This window comes from Eleutherodactylus coqui, chromosome 2, assembly GCF_035609145.1.
Source record: "Eleutherodactylus coqui strain aEleCoq1 chromosome 2, aEleCoq1.hap1, whole genome shotgun sequence".
Taxonomy (NCBI): domain Eukaryota; kingdom Metazoa; phylum Chordata; class Amphibia; order Anura; family Eleutherodactylidae; genus Eleutherodactylus; species Eleutherodactylus coqui.
This window is the reverse complement of record NC_089838.1, coordinates 92702656-92719978: the sequence shown is the minus strand read 5'-3', so window position 1 is coordinate 92719978 and position 17323 is coordinate 92702656. Positions and strand designations below refer to the sequence as shown.

General features: G+C 43.3%; 1 protein-coding gene across 3 annotated transcripts in view; it reads right to left on the bottom strand.

The window, feature by feature from the left end:
* The window catches only part of SEPTIN8 (septin 8), a 107094-nt gene that overhangs the window by 76935 nt on the left and 12836 nt on the right, over positions 1–17323 (bottom strand). Inside the window, exon 3 of one of the 3 annotated variants that reach the window (XM_066591210.1) lies at positions 14699–14849. In XM_066591210.1, the coding sequence (XP_066447307.1) occupies positions 14699–14725 (27 nt within the window). In that variant the 5' untranslated portion in view covers positions 14726–14849. Of the gene's footprint in view, positions 1–14698; positions 14897–17323 lie in introns of those variants that run through there. The other 2 variants (XM_066591208.1, XM_066591207.1) reach the window with 2 other exon arrangements.

Genomic DNA, 17323 nt, shown 5'->3' with positions numbered 1-17323 from the left:
TAGACGAACTGGTGTAAAGTACACCTGATATACAATATATAATTGTATTAGTTTATTAGTGATTGACGGTGATACTAGTAGGTGCGATCCCATTGCTTCCTGCCAATCCTCTGTTGTCAATGTAGGGATATTAGTTTTCCACCTCTCGTAAAGCATCAGTAGGTCATGGTCCATTTTGGCGGACAGCAGCTGTGTGTATATAACTGTGATATTAATCCTCAGTCACTATCTTAATGTTGAATTCCTTCCTTGTTCATTTTCTCTATGGTCTGCTAACACTCCAATGATGCATCACCACAGCATCACATGACCAGCTGGAGCCCGTACCATCTCTGCCTGCTGGAAGGACACAGTCATTAACTTTTGTACTCTGCAGTCACCTAAATAAACTCAAGACCATAATTGTACAGTCGGGAGGATGAGCTGCAATCCCCTTAATTCTAACTTGGTGAAAGGGGCCTCTAATCTTCAGCAGTAACTATGAAACGAATCTGTCCACCCGCCGCATGAATAACTTGTATGGTAGTGTCAATGTAATAGCACACAGGTTTATGTTCTCTCAAGAAGTCAGTTTTTCATGCAGCATAATTCCTATGAACTTCTCAGGAGGGCGGTAGAAGCGATCACATGACTTTCATATCACCTCAGGAAAGGGACTCTAAGAATCTTCAGGATTATTACATGATGAATGAGAAACAAAACACGTTTTCTAGAGTGGCCCTTTAAAGAAAATAACTAACAAGTACCGATATTTTTATTGCTCACCACTTTTTTTTAAATATACCCATTTGACACCATTTTGCAAGCTGTTGCTGCAATAATACCACCTGAATGATAGAAATTAAAAAAAAAGTTCAAGAAAGTTTTTCTTTTTTTACGCATAAGTGTTGGTGAAACATTTGTAAAATTAATTAAGAAAGTGATGACCAATAACCCACAAGTACCAAAATAACTCAGAAAACCACTTTATGCCTTCAGCATGAACAGGAGGACACAATCCACAAGGCATGGGCTGTATAGACAGGCAAATATCATGAAGGAGCCGATGAAGTGGAAAGCTGAACCGTGTCGTGCCCTGATGAAAGTTCCTATGACTCCTGTAAAAATCTGAGGTCTGTAATATACCTAAATCTCAAGGATCAATCATTAACCCAGGTTCAACTTGACCCTTACCAGGGGAGGAAGATTATGAAAAGGAAGATCTACACCAGTCTCAGCTTCACGTTCCTGAGATATCTCCTTTAATAAAAACACACAAGATCTTATATGGCCATGTCAACAAGCTATGGCTCTTGTACGGCACAAAGAAAGCTGGTCATGAACTGTGAAAGATTTTATATATTATAACAATGACAGAGCAAATGCGGAAGATATTTTATATACCCAAATGGACTTCAAGCAGGAAACCAAAACAGTATCAATCACAAAGATACTTTGCCATTGATACGGTTTCCCAGACCCTCCGCTTCTGTGTTACAGGCAACATCCAAATTTGAGAAACTTTAGTCAGGAGTGCATTGCCATCGGAAACACAAAAAGGAACTTATCCCTGTAAGGTAAGGAGCTTTAAGATCTGTTCACATGTACGGACCGCAGACAGGATACAAATCCCCAACACACAGCAGGACTATAAGATCCTGGGGATATTAACATGTTCCAATGCAGTGAATGTCCTGTTGGGGGGGATATTAGTGTATCTGGACACCACTGGAAACTAGGGGTTTGACAGGAGGAACGCCCCTGTCACAGCCCCAGCTCCTGATAGGGTCAAGGATGGCAGGTCCTGTTCGCACAGTGTGCATAGATTACAGAGCTCTGTTCAGCTTAATGCTCAGGGTAAAAGTTCTGCTTAGGCTTACATTATGAGCTGTAAATGCTGGCATGGTACAGCTGTAACATGTAGTAATGTAAGCCTAAACATACATCTTACCCTCACCCCAACGTCCCCCGCTCACAGGTGCGGTCCTCAAGGGTGAAGCTCCGCTACCTTAAGGCCTCCTTCACACGGGCGACACCGCATCGCTGCGAGAAAAATCGCAGCAATATCGCATCGCTGCACCGTATGATATCGCTGCGATACCACGATTTTGTAGCGCTACAAAGTCGCATGTGACGCTACAAAATCACGCGATTTTGTAGCATCTGCTGCTGTCAAAGTTGCATCGCATACAAACCACGTTTTCGTGCGATGCGATGCAACAGAGAGGAAGGCTCCATAGGGAACATGGGCTACAAAACCTAGCGTGTCGCGGGCATATCGCCAGACCTGTGAGGTTTGTGTGTCGTTTTGTAGCATGCTACAAAACATCTCATGTGTGAAGGAACCCATAGGAAGCCATGGGCTTCTCATACATGCGATTTGTAGCATTGTATCAACACTACAAAATCGCACGACTTTGTCGCCCGTGTGAAGGAGGCCTAACTGTAAGCTCCATGTGGTCCGCACTCAGTGTTGCCGTCCTCAGCTGTTGTCCTCCGCCAGCGGCACTGTGACATGCGTACTGGCCGCCCTATCACTGACACCTACAGCCCTCAATGTTACTGGTCCACCGCCGGGAAAGCCGCATCAGGCGGGTGGTGGAAGGCGGTCGGTGTGTGCTCCTCCACTCTGCCGCCAGCGTATTACATTCTCTTTCTCCCCGGTCCTGTCACCTCCCTGCAGCCGCCGGTCTGTTAAGCAGACATCGGGTGGGGATAGGGGTGAAGTGCCGGGACAGTACTAAGCGCTTCTGCAGAATCTTATCTGACATCGGGAGGGGGGGGGGGGGGGGGGGGGAAGCGCGCTGATGCCGCCACAGTAGTAAGCTCTCAAGCAGAATGTTGCCTCAGTGCTGCAACTGTCAGCCGGGTAGCGCCTTGTGCTTCGCTAGGCAGACTGGCCGTTTGCACCCCGGCCCGCAGGAAGTATTTTACCACAAATTCAATATCACAAATTCTATTGGCCTTTCAGGACCTATTTGTCAGCCTTATGTGCAGCCAATCAGGTACAGGGAGCGTCACCACCTGTCAGTCGGGGCGCTTTATGTTAGAGAAAACAGGACAAAAACTTAAAGTGAGGATGAGATCTCATCATTATACAATTAAACAGAGGAAGACAGGTTTGTTTCTGTTGTAGGATTATTCTTTTAAGTGCACATCAATCACATCCATATCTGTGTGTATACCACCAAACACCAACACCACATTTAAGCTTGAAGAACCCTGCGTTGGTTCGGAAGCTCGCTATAACATGATATATCTTTGTTAGCTTTAAAAAAGGTATCATATCTACAAGATTACTTGGTTTCTCTTGCTGGGAACAATTACATTTTGCTCTACTGGCTAACACGGTGCCAAACCTTTTTTTTTTTCCCGTTAATATAAGGACAATGCTGATAGAAACAATCAAGTTAATAGGAGTGTAAGCACACACCCCTCGAGTGGGGTTTGTCAGAGGCGTGACCTGGCTGATATGGAGCGGTGAAGAGACGTTGCCTCACTTCATACCATGTCAGTCATAGTGACCAGAGGAATAAATCAATAAATGTACCTTTAGGGGAAAGGATTCAGTATATACAGTCTGCTCATCTACTACTCTAACGTGCTGCCTGCATATCAGACACCATGGCAGAAATTTAAGACACATTTCAAATGAAGGTCTTTGTATTATTTTCAAAGTGCATCTTGGAACCTCTGTGCGCCTTGATATATATGCCACATCCTACCTGGCATACTGGCCATTCCCCTCCTGACAAGCCACGTTCCTTTTTGCTAAAGTCATGAATAGCAGCACAATTTGTGTAAGAAAGTCTTGCACAAAAATTTTCAGTGTTAGATGCCCTTTAAAAAGGATTTCCAGGCAGCGCTTGTAATTGCAGGCTGAGGTACCTGCACGTACCTGCGCCTGCAATTACGAGCACCAGCCACTACATGGGTCAGAGCAGCGGCTTCTGCTCCAACCCTAGCGTAGCCTGGCACCGACCACCATTGCTGCCAGGAAAACCCCTTTAATGCCGAACATGGACGTAGTTGCACACACAAAATTTGTTCTTTCGATATACAGAGAATAGAACCCATTGAAATTAATGGATTTGTTCACATGCATGCATCCTGCACATTTATGCGCAAAAAGTTCCCAGAGAAGTCAAGCGGGGATGTGCATGCAAGATATGCGTGAAATACTGCGTAATTACACAGAAAAATAATCCAAATCGAGAATTCAGACAAAGGGCTTATTCAGACGGGCGTATATCGGTTGGATTTTTACACCCGGCCAATATGCACTGTCCCTCTCTGCAGGGGGAGGAGGCGGGCCAGGTCAGGTGCAGTGCACTGAGCTCCCACCCCCTCTCCGCTCCTCACCACTGTTTGCAATGGGAGGAGTGGGGTAGGGCGAAGCCAAGTTCAGCCCAGCCCTATGCCGCCCTTTCCCATTGAAAATAGTGGCGAGGAGTGGAGAGAGTGCGGGAGCTCAATTCACTGCTCCCAGCCCAGCCTGCCTCCTCCCCCTGCAAAAAAAAAAAAAAAGATAGCGTATATCGGCCATGCGTGAAAACCCAGCCGGTATACGCACGTCGGAATAAGCCCCAAGTTAGCCATTTCAAATCTGTACATTTTTTTGTCTTGCATGCGGAAAAAGCACAAAAGAAAAAAAAATAATGCGCTGCTGCACGTGCAAAAAACGCACAGTTTGTTCTCCAACAGCGCTATGCTCATGCGTGCATAAATGCGCACATTCATGCGAATCTAGCCTGAGTCACATGTGAAAATCTCATGACAGTTACTTTTTCATCAGAAGATATGGACGTCACATGGCCAATAAGTATTTTTACAGTCTCAGCATAAAGCAGTGTAAATGCCCTGTACAGGATTATAAAAACATGACCAAATTCTAGTAGGAACAGCACCACCCTTTAAACCAAGTTTCTGGTATTACAGTTCACCTCCATTTAAGTGAACGAGGTTGAGCTGCAATATCAGACACTACCTGCGTACGGGTGGGGCACTGTTTTTGGAGGAAACCAGCCATATATTTTTCTAATTCTGTACAACCCCATTAATATACTGTTAGGCAAGGTCTTGAAGTCTATGAAGTAAATTCCTTAATATTAGTTAAATAGAGCATTTTTTCAGAAATAAGTATATTCGGGTTTGCTATATAAAACAAGTGCAGCATAAGGGCGGATTTAGGGTGCCTACCCACTGGCGATTTTTTTTCCTGCGATGCTAAATTGCGTTTTGCGTTTTTTCTGAAGAGCAATTAGCATAGAATGTGTTCTTGTCCATTTGTGTTTTTTTTTTCGTTTCGTTGCAATTTTTCACATAGGAACTGTCAGTTGCATATGTCTCCTTATTTTTCTCTTAATGCACCCATGATTGTCAATGGAAATTAACGAAAAACACCGCGAAAGAGGCGCGGAAAACGCTGCGTTTTTCACGCACGAAAATCAGCAACGCCAGTGGGTAGGCGCCCTTACATGGATGTATTCAGTTTCTGGCACGATTATGCCATTATGGTATTACTTTATACTGCAGGAGGGATCAAATGATTGCAAGTTTAAAAATATGCACACCTCCCTTAACCCATATAGTTAAAAAAATATATATATAGTAATACACAATATCAGAATTGTACTTTTTGGTTTCAAGGTTTCAGACAAAAAAAAAGGGTAAAAAAAAAAACAAAAAAAAACAATCAAAATGTCATATGTACTGCAAAAAGGGTATCAATAGAAACTACAGACCGCCCCCCCCAAAAAAGCGCCCTCACAGAAGTAGGGTCCATGGGAAAAATAAAATTATGGCCATCATAAAATTAAATTTTTTCTCCAAAGCCCACTCACACAACCACCAGCTTTATTCTATGGTTTACTATACTATAAAGTTAAAGGGGTTGTCTCACGGCAGCAAGTGGGGTTACACACTTCTGTATGGCCATATTAATGCACTTTGTAATATACATCGTGCATTAAATATGAGCCATACAGAAGTTATTCACTTACCTGCTCCGTTGCTAGCGTCCCCGTCGCCATGGTTCCGTCTAATTTCGCTGGCGGCTTGCTTTTTTAGACGCGCTTGCGCAGTCCGGTCTTCTGCTCTGAGCACGAGCCGCTTCAGTGTGCTCGCCGCTACAGCTCTTCTGCACATGCGCAGACGAGCTGTAGCTTCTCGGGAGCGCGCTGGAGCAGCCATTCTGCTACCATCCTCTCTTAGAGGAAGGTGCAGAAACTTGAGCCGTCCAGGTAAGTGACGAGTGACGGGGCCTAGCGCCGGTTACCTGCTGCCTGGCAGTGGGTGACTGTGGCCCAAGAGCGTGTGCTGTGGTCGGCGGCCGCGGTGGGTCCGGTCGGCGGCTGCGGGGCGTCTGGTTGTCAGGGAGACACAGCCAGTAGCGTCTCGGGAGCGCGCATGTCGGGCTACAGCAAGTGACGGGAAAAGAGCCGGCGGCCATCTTGGGGAAACTTTTTATAAGTTGCTGAAACGCTGGAACTGTAAGTAGAAACCGTCTAGAAAAGTCATTTACAGGGGGGCTTAGTAATGTATGCTTAATAAGGGGGACTGGGCAAAAAAAAAAAATTTCACTGCTTCCTCAAGACAACCCCTTTAAGTCATTTGTGCTGCAGTGTGTACACTATAGAAAAGATGGCAGAGTTTAGGGGGTTTTTTTTTTTGGTTTTTTTTTTAATTCCCCGATCTGTTCAGAGCAGAGGATGCATATGGAAACGTGCCCATACATAATGTAAGGTGTATGAACAGTGCATCATATGCATCCCATAAAAGTGTGTAGGGCTCAGGCTGCAGGGTATGCAGAGATAGAGCGTGCGGAGAATCACTTCTCTTGCGTTTCGATACGCAGTGTACACACGCTGGTGTGCATGGATTAAAGTTCATTGACTGCATTCACCATGTATAACGCATCCCTGCAACACACAGTTGTAGACATGAGCCCAAACTGTGTGCACAATTCTGCAGCTGGCAATGAGGAGCCATAATTTCTATACATGATCAGGTCCCATGGCACCCTTAATCTACTGCTGGCTGACTTGAGCCCAGGGGTGGATTAAGAGTACCATGGTCTGTACAAAAACTATGTTCCCTCTGCTTTAAAATTCTGAAGACGATAGTTTAAATACACAGGTATAATGCAGAGATACAGTAACCAAACCAAGTCTAGGGTACAAATAGGGTGCTAGAAGCAATGCATCTAAATTAACATTGTACCATGAATGGCTCAGTGCCTTGATTATGGTAACAGAACCAAGATAACTGCATAGATATGGCATCAGGAGCCAAGACGAGTGCAATGATACCACAAACAAGGCCTTGACTTCGCTTAATATATCTTGAGTTGGTTGCCATACCTTAGTCCATTGATGCATCAAGAGAAGGAAGTTTGATAGTAGGGTGCCATGGCAAAAGCCACAATATTCATAAAGTCACAGTAAAAAAAAACAAAAAAAACCCCACAGCATTTTTGCTGCAATTTTTTATTAAAAAAATAATAATCCACACACAAATTCTTCTCCATTGAGTAAGGCCCCCGGTTGCAAACACATGCCGTCCACTTTACGCAAGAGTGTGTTGCAGCCTGCTGCAACTCTGCAGCTATTGGAGTTTAGCCTGGAGAACCATAGCAAGCATTTAATATGCAATTTTAGTATGGGCAGCTTGGGTGGCCACGGATCTCCTTGAGCCTCAGATCCTGTATGATCAACCATGTTAAAAACCAAACACTGCCTAAACAGCTCCAGTAACAAAGAGCAAACAGTAATTTCAAAGTGTGTGCAAACACAGAGGACATATAAATAGGCAGATTATAAAAAGATGCGACAAAGGAGAAAGTAAAAGACAGGTGTGTGTGTGTGTGGGGGGGGGGGTTATTTACCTGTACTGGCGTTTCACACCTCTCTGCATCAGGTGAAAACCTACATCAGCTCCAGGATGGAATAGGTTTTATGGCATGGATTATATAAAATGTGATGGCTCACGTGCAGGCTAACCCCGGGGCCTATTCTTTCATAAAACGTGGGGGGCAAGCATTAAAGCCTCAAAAATGAGCAATTTACTCATGTGTGCCAAAATTGGGACTTTTGGATGGTAGAATTCCAGTGTCCAGGCCTACATAAGTAGGCTCCAAAGTCTTGCAGAACAGGTAAACATAGCAGATTCTCTTTCCAAGAAGAACCCAGAGCTCAAAGTGATGAGCAAACTGATAAAAACTTAAGGCAATTCACAAATGTCAAGTTGTAACATTTTGAACCGATTTCAGACCTTCCTCAAACCATCAGACTGAGTCAGAAGGTACAACGGGCAGAAAACAGTAATCCAATGCTACTTTCTGCCTTTTTTTCCTACAGTGCAGGCACAAAACAATGGTGTATGCAATTTTGATCCATGAAAAAAAAACAAAAAAAAACCCCCACACAAGGCGGCCCAATTGATGCCACTTTTTTTCTAATATGCGTAATATATGCACATCTGATTACACCAAATTCAATAGATCTGTATTCAGTCAGCAAAAAAATACAGACTGACTACGGCCAAAAAGGAAAGAAAAGTCAAAGATGTTATTGGATGCTTACAAGTTGAAAATGGTGAATTGGTTAGGAATGATGTTGAGAAGGCCGAACTTTTAAATTCCTATTTTGTATCTGTTTTCTCTCAGAAAGTAGATATAACATCTTCCCTGTGCTATTTGGGAAATTAAAGAATGCAGGCTATCTGTAAGCAGAGAGATGGTGAGGGAACACTTAGGTAACTTAAATGACTTCAAGTCTAAAAGGTCCAAATGAATACTAAAGGAAGCAGCAGAGGTAATTGCTGAACCACTCGCCATAATCTTTAAAAATTCCTGGAGAACAGGAGACATTCAAGAAGATTGAAAAGAAGCAAATGTTGTCCCAATCTTCAAAAAAAGAGAAGATGGATCCAGGAAATTACAGGCCTGTGAGTCTGACTTCTATACCGGGAAAGATCTTTGAGAAAATTATTAAACATGTATGCAAGTACTTGGATAAAAACGGAGTAATTAACCAGAGCCAGCATGGGTTTGTAAAACCTGGTTTAGACAACAATTATCGCTCAAAAGAGGTCTTTTGAGTGATAATAGTTGTGTGCATTTACAGCGCAAGGTGATCACTCAAACATTGAGCAATCACTTTGCTCTCTGAGCGGGTTATGCAGAAGACAAGAGTCTGCTTATCTTCTGCATCCAGCTGTTCTCTGCTCGGAGCGCTCAGCTGGTATACAGCTGTGCACTCCGTGAAGAGTATGCAGAACACAGCTGGACCAGTGTTCTTCATAACCATCCTGTGTTCAGGGAGCAGGATACAGCTGAAACAATACTATCAATTGTATCCCACTGTGAACTCCTGATAAGGCTGATGTTCTCTTTCAGCATGCTGAAAGAGAATGATCAGCGATTAGTTAATGAGAACTGCACGATGTCAGTGCAGTTAGACTAAACGATTCTTGCTCAAAAGACGGCTTTGAGCGAGAATCTGTGTGTCTAAAACAGCCTTTACAAACAAGTCATGCCAGACAAATCTAATTTCCTCCTATGACAGAATCACCAACTGGGTTGATCAGGGAAATATGGTGGATATAGTTTTTCTTGACTTTAGTAAAGCATTTGACAAAGTAGCTCATATCATACTTATTGAAAAAAAATGACCAAAAAAGGCAACTGTTAAGTGGATTCACAACTGGCTGAGTGATCGTACTCAAGGAGTGGTCATAAATGGCTACATATCCAAGTAGAAGAAAGTATCAAGTGGGGTACCACAAGGCTCTGTCCTAGGCCCAGTGTTGTTCAACATTTTTATAAACGATCTGGAGGAGGTAATTCATGGGAAACTGACCAAATCTGCAGACACAAAGCTAGGAGGGATAGCTAATACTAGGGAAGAGAGAGCGTATTAAAAAGGATCTAGAAAAGCTTGAACAGTGAGTGGCGACTAAGAGAATGGTATTTAACAAGGAGAAATGCAAAGTCCTACATATGGGCAAGAAAGATGAAAAAAGCCCATACAGAATGGGAGGACTTGGGCTAAGCAGCAGCACATGTGAAAAAGGGTATACTAATAGATCATAGACTGAACATGTGTCAACAATGTGATGCAGCAGCGAAAAAGGCAAAAACAATTCTGAGATGTATTAAGAGAAGCAGAGTCTAGATCACATGAGGTAATTATCCCCCTCTATTCTACCTTAGTCAGACCTCATCTGGAATACAGTGTCCAGTTCTGGGCACCCCACTTTAAAAAACAGACAAACTGGAGCAAGTTCAGAGAAGAGTTACCAAAATGGTGAGCGGTCTGCCAATCATGTCCTATGAAGAACGGTTGCAAATGTTTAGCTTGCAAAAAAGAAGCCCAAGATAGGACACTTAATAGCGGTCTACAAATATCTGAAGGGCTGTCACAGTGCAGAGGGATCAGCCATATTCTCACTTGCACAAGGAAAGACTAGAAGCAATGGGATGAAACTGAAAGGGAGGAGGCACAAATTAGATATTCGAAAAAAAACCAAAAAACTTTCTGACAGTGAGGGTGATCAATGAGTGAAGCAGGTTAGCACAGGAGGTGGCGAGTTCTCCTTCAATGGAAGTGTTCAAACAAAGGCTGGACAGACATCTGTCTGGGATGATTTAGTGAATCCTGCACTGAGCAGGGGGTTGGACCCGATGACCCTGGAGATCCCTTCCAACTCTACCATTCTAGGATTCTATGACACATGCACACTTACTTCAGTCCTTGTAGTTAATGGCATCATATAAAGCCGCAGTAAATATGCAGTTGCGTGTGTATTCACTGCGCTTTTCATACATGCTGCCAGGAGACAGTGGGAAAACAAGGGACCTCAATTGGGCCCTTGTGTGCGTATATATAATTTTTTTTTTGCACGTGTGACAAGTGCAGTAAATAAGGATGCAGCAGGGATGTAAAAATGGGCACATGCAATACATACATCTATACACAGTGATAATGGTGTTATTCAGACTAAAATTGCATATGGCCATGTGAATGAGCCCCAACAACTTGTCTCATTAGTCGCTCAAAATAGTTGCTAAAGTTTACAAATGATTGTGTGCTTATAAAACAGAAAAAAACAAGAAACCCCTCACTCCCCCAGAAAGCGGCCATATACAGTACTTACTGATACAAAAGTCCGTCTGCAAGTTGAGGGATGTGTGGCGTTTTTACCTGCCCTTTTGTACCAGTATGACCAACTTCACGAGAATGATATCCGCTCACCAACATGGGATTTCCTCACAGATGCGAGGCATTTAAGTGAAAACTGCCTCGCAATAATGGAAAAACCTCACATTGCAGGCACCTACCATGTGGTGCGAGGCTTTCAATGGGGCCGTTGGCAGCAGTGGGCGACGCAAAGCGAGAGCATGCACGCACAAGAAAGGATGTGCCAAGATTTGTTTCCTGCATTACAGTGCAATAAACGTCACTCATGTGTATGACCCTATTCAGAAAAATGGGGTTCATATTCATGCATCTTGCAATGCACAAAGCTCGTACAATTTTCATGCCCGTGTGAAGCCAACATAAGTAAATGCCAGCTTCCTGTGATTTTTTTTTTGCCTTTTATTTAGCTTTTCTGCGATTTTCACCTGGTAGTGGATAGGTTTATACAGAACAACTGCCACTTAAGTCCTCTATTAAGCTACTATTCAGACAATACTTGTGCCGTGTAAAACCACCGAGGCAACATTTACATGGGAGAGACGGATTTCGCGCTTTCCCATGTGTGTTTTTTTCCACCCCGAAGCGAGGCATTATTCATTCAAAAACACCTCATCTGTGAAATTGCGATCCTCAGGCACGTGTTTCATGCATGTCAGGGGATCACAAGTGTTTCCCATTGATTTCAATGGGAGAGAGTGCCATGCAAGGTCTTTTAAGGTCCCATTGGACTGTTTTGCCTATCGTTTTCAAAGCAATGCCCAAAGATAGAACATGCTGCGATTCTTATCCTCACAACATGACTGCAAAAGGAGAAAGAAGAAAAACCATCATGCAAATAAGTCCATTCAAAAGAATGACGTTCATAATTGTGCATCAACGCACAAGACTCATGCGAGATTATGAAGAAGTCAGAACCCAGAGAGCCAAAACAGACAATAGGAGAAGCAACACCTGTGAGAGACTACTTCAGAGCTGCCAGTTCCAGAGTAGTGACCCGATACAGCTTGGCTGACCGGGGAAAGTCATTACATATAACCCAGTCTGGTTCTTTCTAGAGTCACAATTTCGGACAAATCTTACTAGACAAGAATTAAACTAAAGACCTTGTAGTTGGACTTTAAATATGTAGAACTGATTCATTTGTTACTCTGTGGAATATAAATACAACACAAAGACGTGTGAATTTGCTACATTGTGGATCTAGTCTACAAATAGATTCCTACACCATTACTGTAGTCAGATCCTAAGTATTAGTAAACAATGTTCATCTCCTTGAAGTCATTTATTGGAAGTTCAACCAGCACTTCGGCTTTCTTTGTATTTCACAAATATGCCACAAGATAAATCCTTGTGCAGTAAAATATGTGAATCCAATTAATACTAAATTCCGAAGCTCATTCATTACTGTGAATCATTTCTTTTTTCCTCCCCATGAATTCACTTGGCTCGCTTGATACAAAAAAACCCACCATTGTTTACACTGCGCTTGACAGCAGCTTTTTAACAATGTGACAGTTGATGCGTGATTCAGTGGATAGAGGGAGACAGAAGGAAGCAGAAAATGCTTACATTTATGGGCGGCAGTGTATAATATAAGCCTGTCATTACCAACAACAGGACATGTTTTGAGTGAAGCAAGAAAGAGGAGGCGTGCAGTCTGGGTAATTACACGAAGAATCACTTGAAAGGCATGTTGTACTCCTTGCAAGAACAGGAGATGAGAACCGATAGCATAAATATAAACAGTGATACTTAATCCAGGAGGCACCATGTTCCCTTTAATTCTGATACTGTAATTTGTAGATGTATTATGGCCATGGATGGGATCATCTGTATGGTACCTCTGAATTGGCACGGGCTAAACTGAGGTACAGCTTAAAGCTGGCCATATGCATTTGAACTGCTCAACATGTGAAAATGTTGCTTAAACACGACCTGCAAAGTCACCTTCAGAGTGTTTCTGCTCCATTCGGCAGCTGAAGATAGCCAAAACCAGACATGATAGGGTGTAGTCAAGAAGAATGATACAGAGCTGTATCTCAATACTTGTGTCCTATATCAAAATGACAATAGCTTACTACATAGGAAGGCATGGATGCACTACAGAATGGTATGACGCCCTGGAATATGGATTTCAATTTTGTGTTGCGGCTCCTGTAAAAGCTTTCTGTTTCTCCAGGTTCTATGGAACTGCTACTTTGAGTGAAGTAAGGAAAGTATACTCCAAGTGTTCTCTTGCTACAATACATACATGGAGCAGTGACTGGCCTGGTGTTCATTCTATGAATTCAACATGGCCTCTATCGTAGCAGAAGGAGGGCACTTGGATAACGCTTTCCTTACCCGAAACGCTGTCCATGCATGGTTATTCTGATTTTGGCTCACAATTCCCAGTCATTGTTACAAAGCTTGTTAAAGTCTGAAATTGACTTGCAGGAATGTTGCCTTCTAATAGGTGGCACTATAGAGATATTGTTCCATCTTTCCATATCCTTACTTCAGTCATAGCAACGGTCCAACGGGACCTAGAGACCCAGAAAGCCCAAGCAATTGGGTTTTTCCTCTCTCTCCCTTACAAAGGCCACAATATAAAACTGAAATCCATGCTCCAGCACCCCTAGGGTTCTGTGAGATATACCATCATGCAGTGAATCCATGTCTTCCTAGTCAAGTATAGTATCCTATATGGAAATAGCAATAGTAGTATTGAGATATAGTGCTGAGGTTTTTATTTTTGGTTTTTCTTTACTACACCCTGTATAAAATGCTGAAGCATATATCATAAAAGTTTTATCCTCACATGTTTTATATTAGATTAGATTTGCTGCACAGGAATTCCCATATTGGGATTAGCAGAATGATATTTGGACTGGCCCGCAGGGGAACATGCGAATCCCCCAGGTGATCCCAGGGCAGGGTGGGCACAGAGCCCCCGACCCATGCACATAATAGGTAAATTGGAGTCTACCACCATTTCCTTGCTCGCTGCAACCTCCATATACTTCAGTGGAAACAAGACCATACGCAAATGCAGTCACCTTTCTATTGAAGTATATGGAAAATGCAGCAGCGAGGAATTTGTGAATGGTGATCAGGTAGTGTTTGCATGTAGCTGCACAGTGAGCCCTAGAATGACTTTTACTGGTGGGCCCTGGGCATCCCATTCCAACACTAAATATTTGATGAAGTACTGACTGCATAGGAGACATAGCTCAATAATTGTTTTAATCAGATGGAATCAGCAAAAGTCTGGATCCACTCATCACTAGAAGACAAACTGGAAAAGAGCTAAGTGATATAGCCTGCAGACCAGATTCCTTGTGTGGAGAGACTCCATGCTGTGCTTCAAAAATAAGAGGGATGGGGGGGGGGGGGGGGGTTGGTGGATATAGATGGACATATGCCCATCAAGTTCAGTCCAACATACTGGGTCAGGATCACCGGGCGCTCCCTAAGGTAGTACCCTAGAGAACAGTGGTACTATAGGCTTAACTGTATATAGGTATTAGTTAGCTCACCTTTCTTCCTGGGTTGTGGGGATGCATGAAAGCTTGGTTGCAGGATTTCAGGAAAAATGTGTAGCCATCAGCTCTTTTCTCCAATTTCCATGTTGCTCCAATTTCTCCATTGCTTGTTGTTCGTTCATGTATCAGTGAAGCCAGGGAAGTTCTATAACCAGATCGCATGGTCAGCTAGGTTGCAGGACTTCAGAAAAGCTGAGAAGTTATTGGTCATTTTACTGATTAGTGTGTTATGGAGAAAAGAATGTCTTGTCCCTCAGGCAGCTTTTTTGCTGGCCTGCAATAAAGGCAATAAACACTTCTATCAAAACCAGGTCTCAGGACTGCAGGAAAGTGTGACTAATCACCTCTGGTGGTCTTATTGTAGGAGAGAATCCATGCACCACTGGCAGCATTAGGTCTATTCTCTATTGTCTGTCTTCAACATATCCGCCTACTGTCTTGAGATACAGTATTCAAAGTACTAGGTTGTTACACATCAGCCCAGAGACCTGGAAGACATACTCAAGCCAGAACATGAAACCAAAGCGTTATCAGTGTTCAGAATGAGAAATGGAGTGAAAGTCACAACAACTGATCAAATGCACATGAGAATGGTAAGAGTCAGGCTGAGGAGTTTGAGTTGAAGGAGTTTTCCCACAGACTGACTTGAGCAATAGCATGCCTGCTTAACACTGTTCCTCACTGCGGAATGGGGGCTTGGAACCTATTCTAGTAATTGTTGGAGGTCCTAATGAGCAAACCTTTATCGCCTATCCTATGGATAGTTGATAAACATCAATTGTAAGAAAACCCCTTTAAGGGCCCTTATACGCGGGGCGATAAGTCGTTCAGATTCCTGCATCCAGCTAGTATCTGAATGATTAAAAGAAGACAGAAAGACAAAAGAAGAATTCTCTTAATGTTAAGCAGTCAAAAAGCTGAACGACGATCGGCGCGTGTAAACAGGCAGTTGTTCATAGATGAACGACTGCCTGTTCACTGTAAATGGAGGCGGGCGGTTGGTACGATCCCCGGCCTGCTTCACCTCTATTCACTCTGTGATGATTATTCCTGTGAAAAAGCACAAGAACGATCACTGGGATGGCCTGTTGGCCATTTCACACGATTTTGGCTTCTGCTAATCCAGATTATTACAGGATCACCACAACAGTGTAATTTCACATACATAAAGTAGTTTATAGTTAACATGTTGAAGAGGATTCGGAAATTCGCACTAAGTAGTTGATTACATGCAGATAATACGGAGGCTACTTCCCCCAAGGAGTGCTATAATGGCACATCATACAAAAGGCAAAAACACACAAACAGCAACATTCCTGTGACCAAGTCAAACAAGAATTACTAGTTACGGAGAATGCATGCTACTCTTAAAGGGGATTCAATTCCCCTTTCCCGGTGATAAAAAAAATGTATCAGCTGGTCCATTTTTAAACAGCTCCAGTGAAATTAGTGCATTTTATAAAGTGTCTTGTAAGTTTAATGGGGGTGCCGTTACCCTCCCTACAAAAGGTGCAGGAACGTTAATGTTACCCACATTACTGGGTTTTATTGGCTTTGTTAGAATTTTTTAAATGCTGTCCTCTTTAAAGGCTCTCGTTGCCTGTCCCTCAGTTGTAGGTAGAGGTCACGAGATACAGCAATATAAAAAGGTGTGGGGCTTAATGTCACAGCAGTGGAGGAGCGTGGAGTGAGAAAACCGCTTGTATCCCGAGTAGTGAACACCGAGTGAGGTGAAGGAGGGATGGAAGTTCACTCCGTGAGAGATCCTCTGCGATAGCAAAAGCACGTTATTATTCCTGCACGGGGGAACGCAGTTAGAGGGTAAAATTATTACATATATATATATATATATATATATATATATATATATATATCATAAATCAGGATTGTGCTTTTTTTTGGTCACCTCATCTCGAAGAAAAAAATTGAATCATACCAACTCATTTTAAGCCTTAAAGGGGTTGTCCCGCGGCAGCAAGTGGGTCTATACACTTCTGTATGGCCATAATAATGCACTTTGTAATGTACATTGTGCATTAATTATGAGCCATACAGAAGTTATAAAAAGTTTTATACTTACCTGCTCCGTTGCTAGCGTCCTCGTCTTTATGGTGCCGACTAATTTTCGGCCTCCGATGGCCAAATTAGCCGCGCTTGCGCAGTCCAGGTCTTCTCCTGTTCTCTATGGGGCTCCGTGTAGCTCCGCCCCGTCACGTGCCGATTCCAGCCAATCAGGAGGCTGGAATCGGCAATGGACCGCACAGAAGAGCTGCGGTCCACGGAGGTAGAGGATCCCGGCGGCCATCTTCACCGGTAAGTATAGAAGTCACCGGAGCGCGGGGATTAAGGTAAGCGCTCCGGTAAGCTTTCCTTAGGTCCCTGCATCGGGGTTGTCTCGCGCCGAACGGGGGGGGGGGACAAAAAAAAAACCTGTTTCGGCGCGGGACAACCCCTTTAATGCCCAACTAATTTTTCAGTTTTTTGTTTTCTACCATCACATTTCTATAGTCATAACTTTTTATTCCCCCCCCCCCCCCCCCCCCCCCCCCACACACACACCTTCCTTGACAGTCATAGGAGGGCTTGTTTTGCAGGGCATGTTGTATTTTTCGTTCAAAA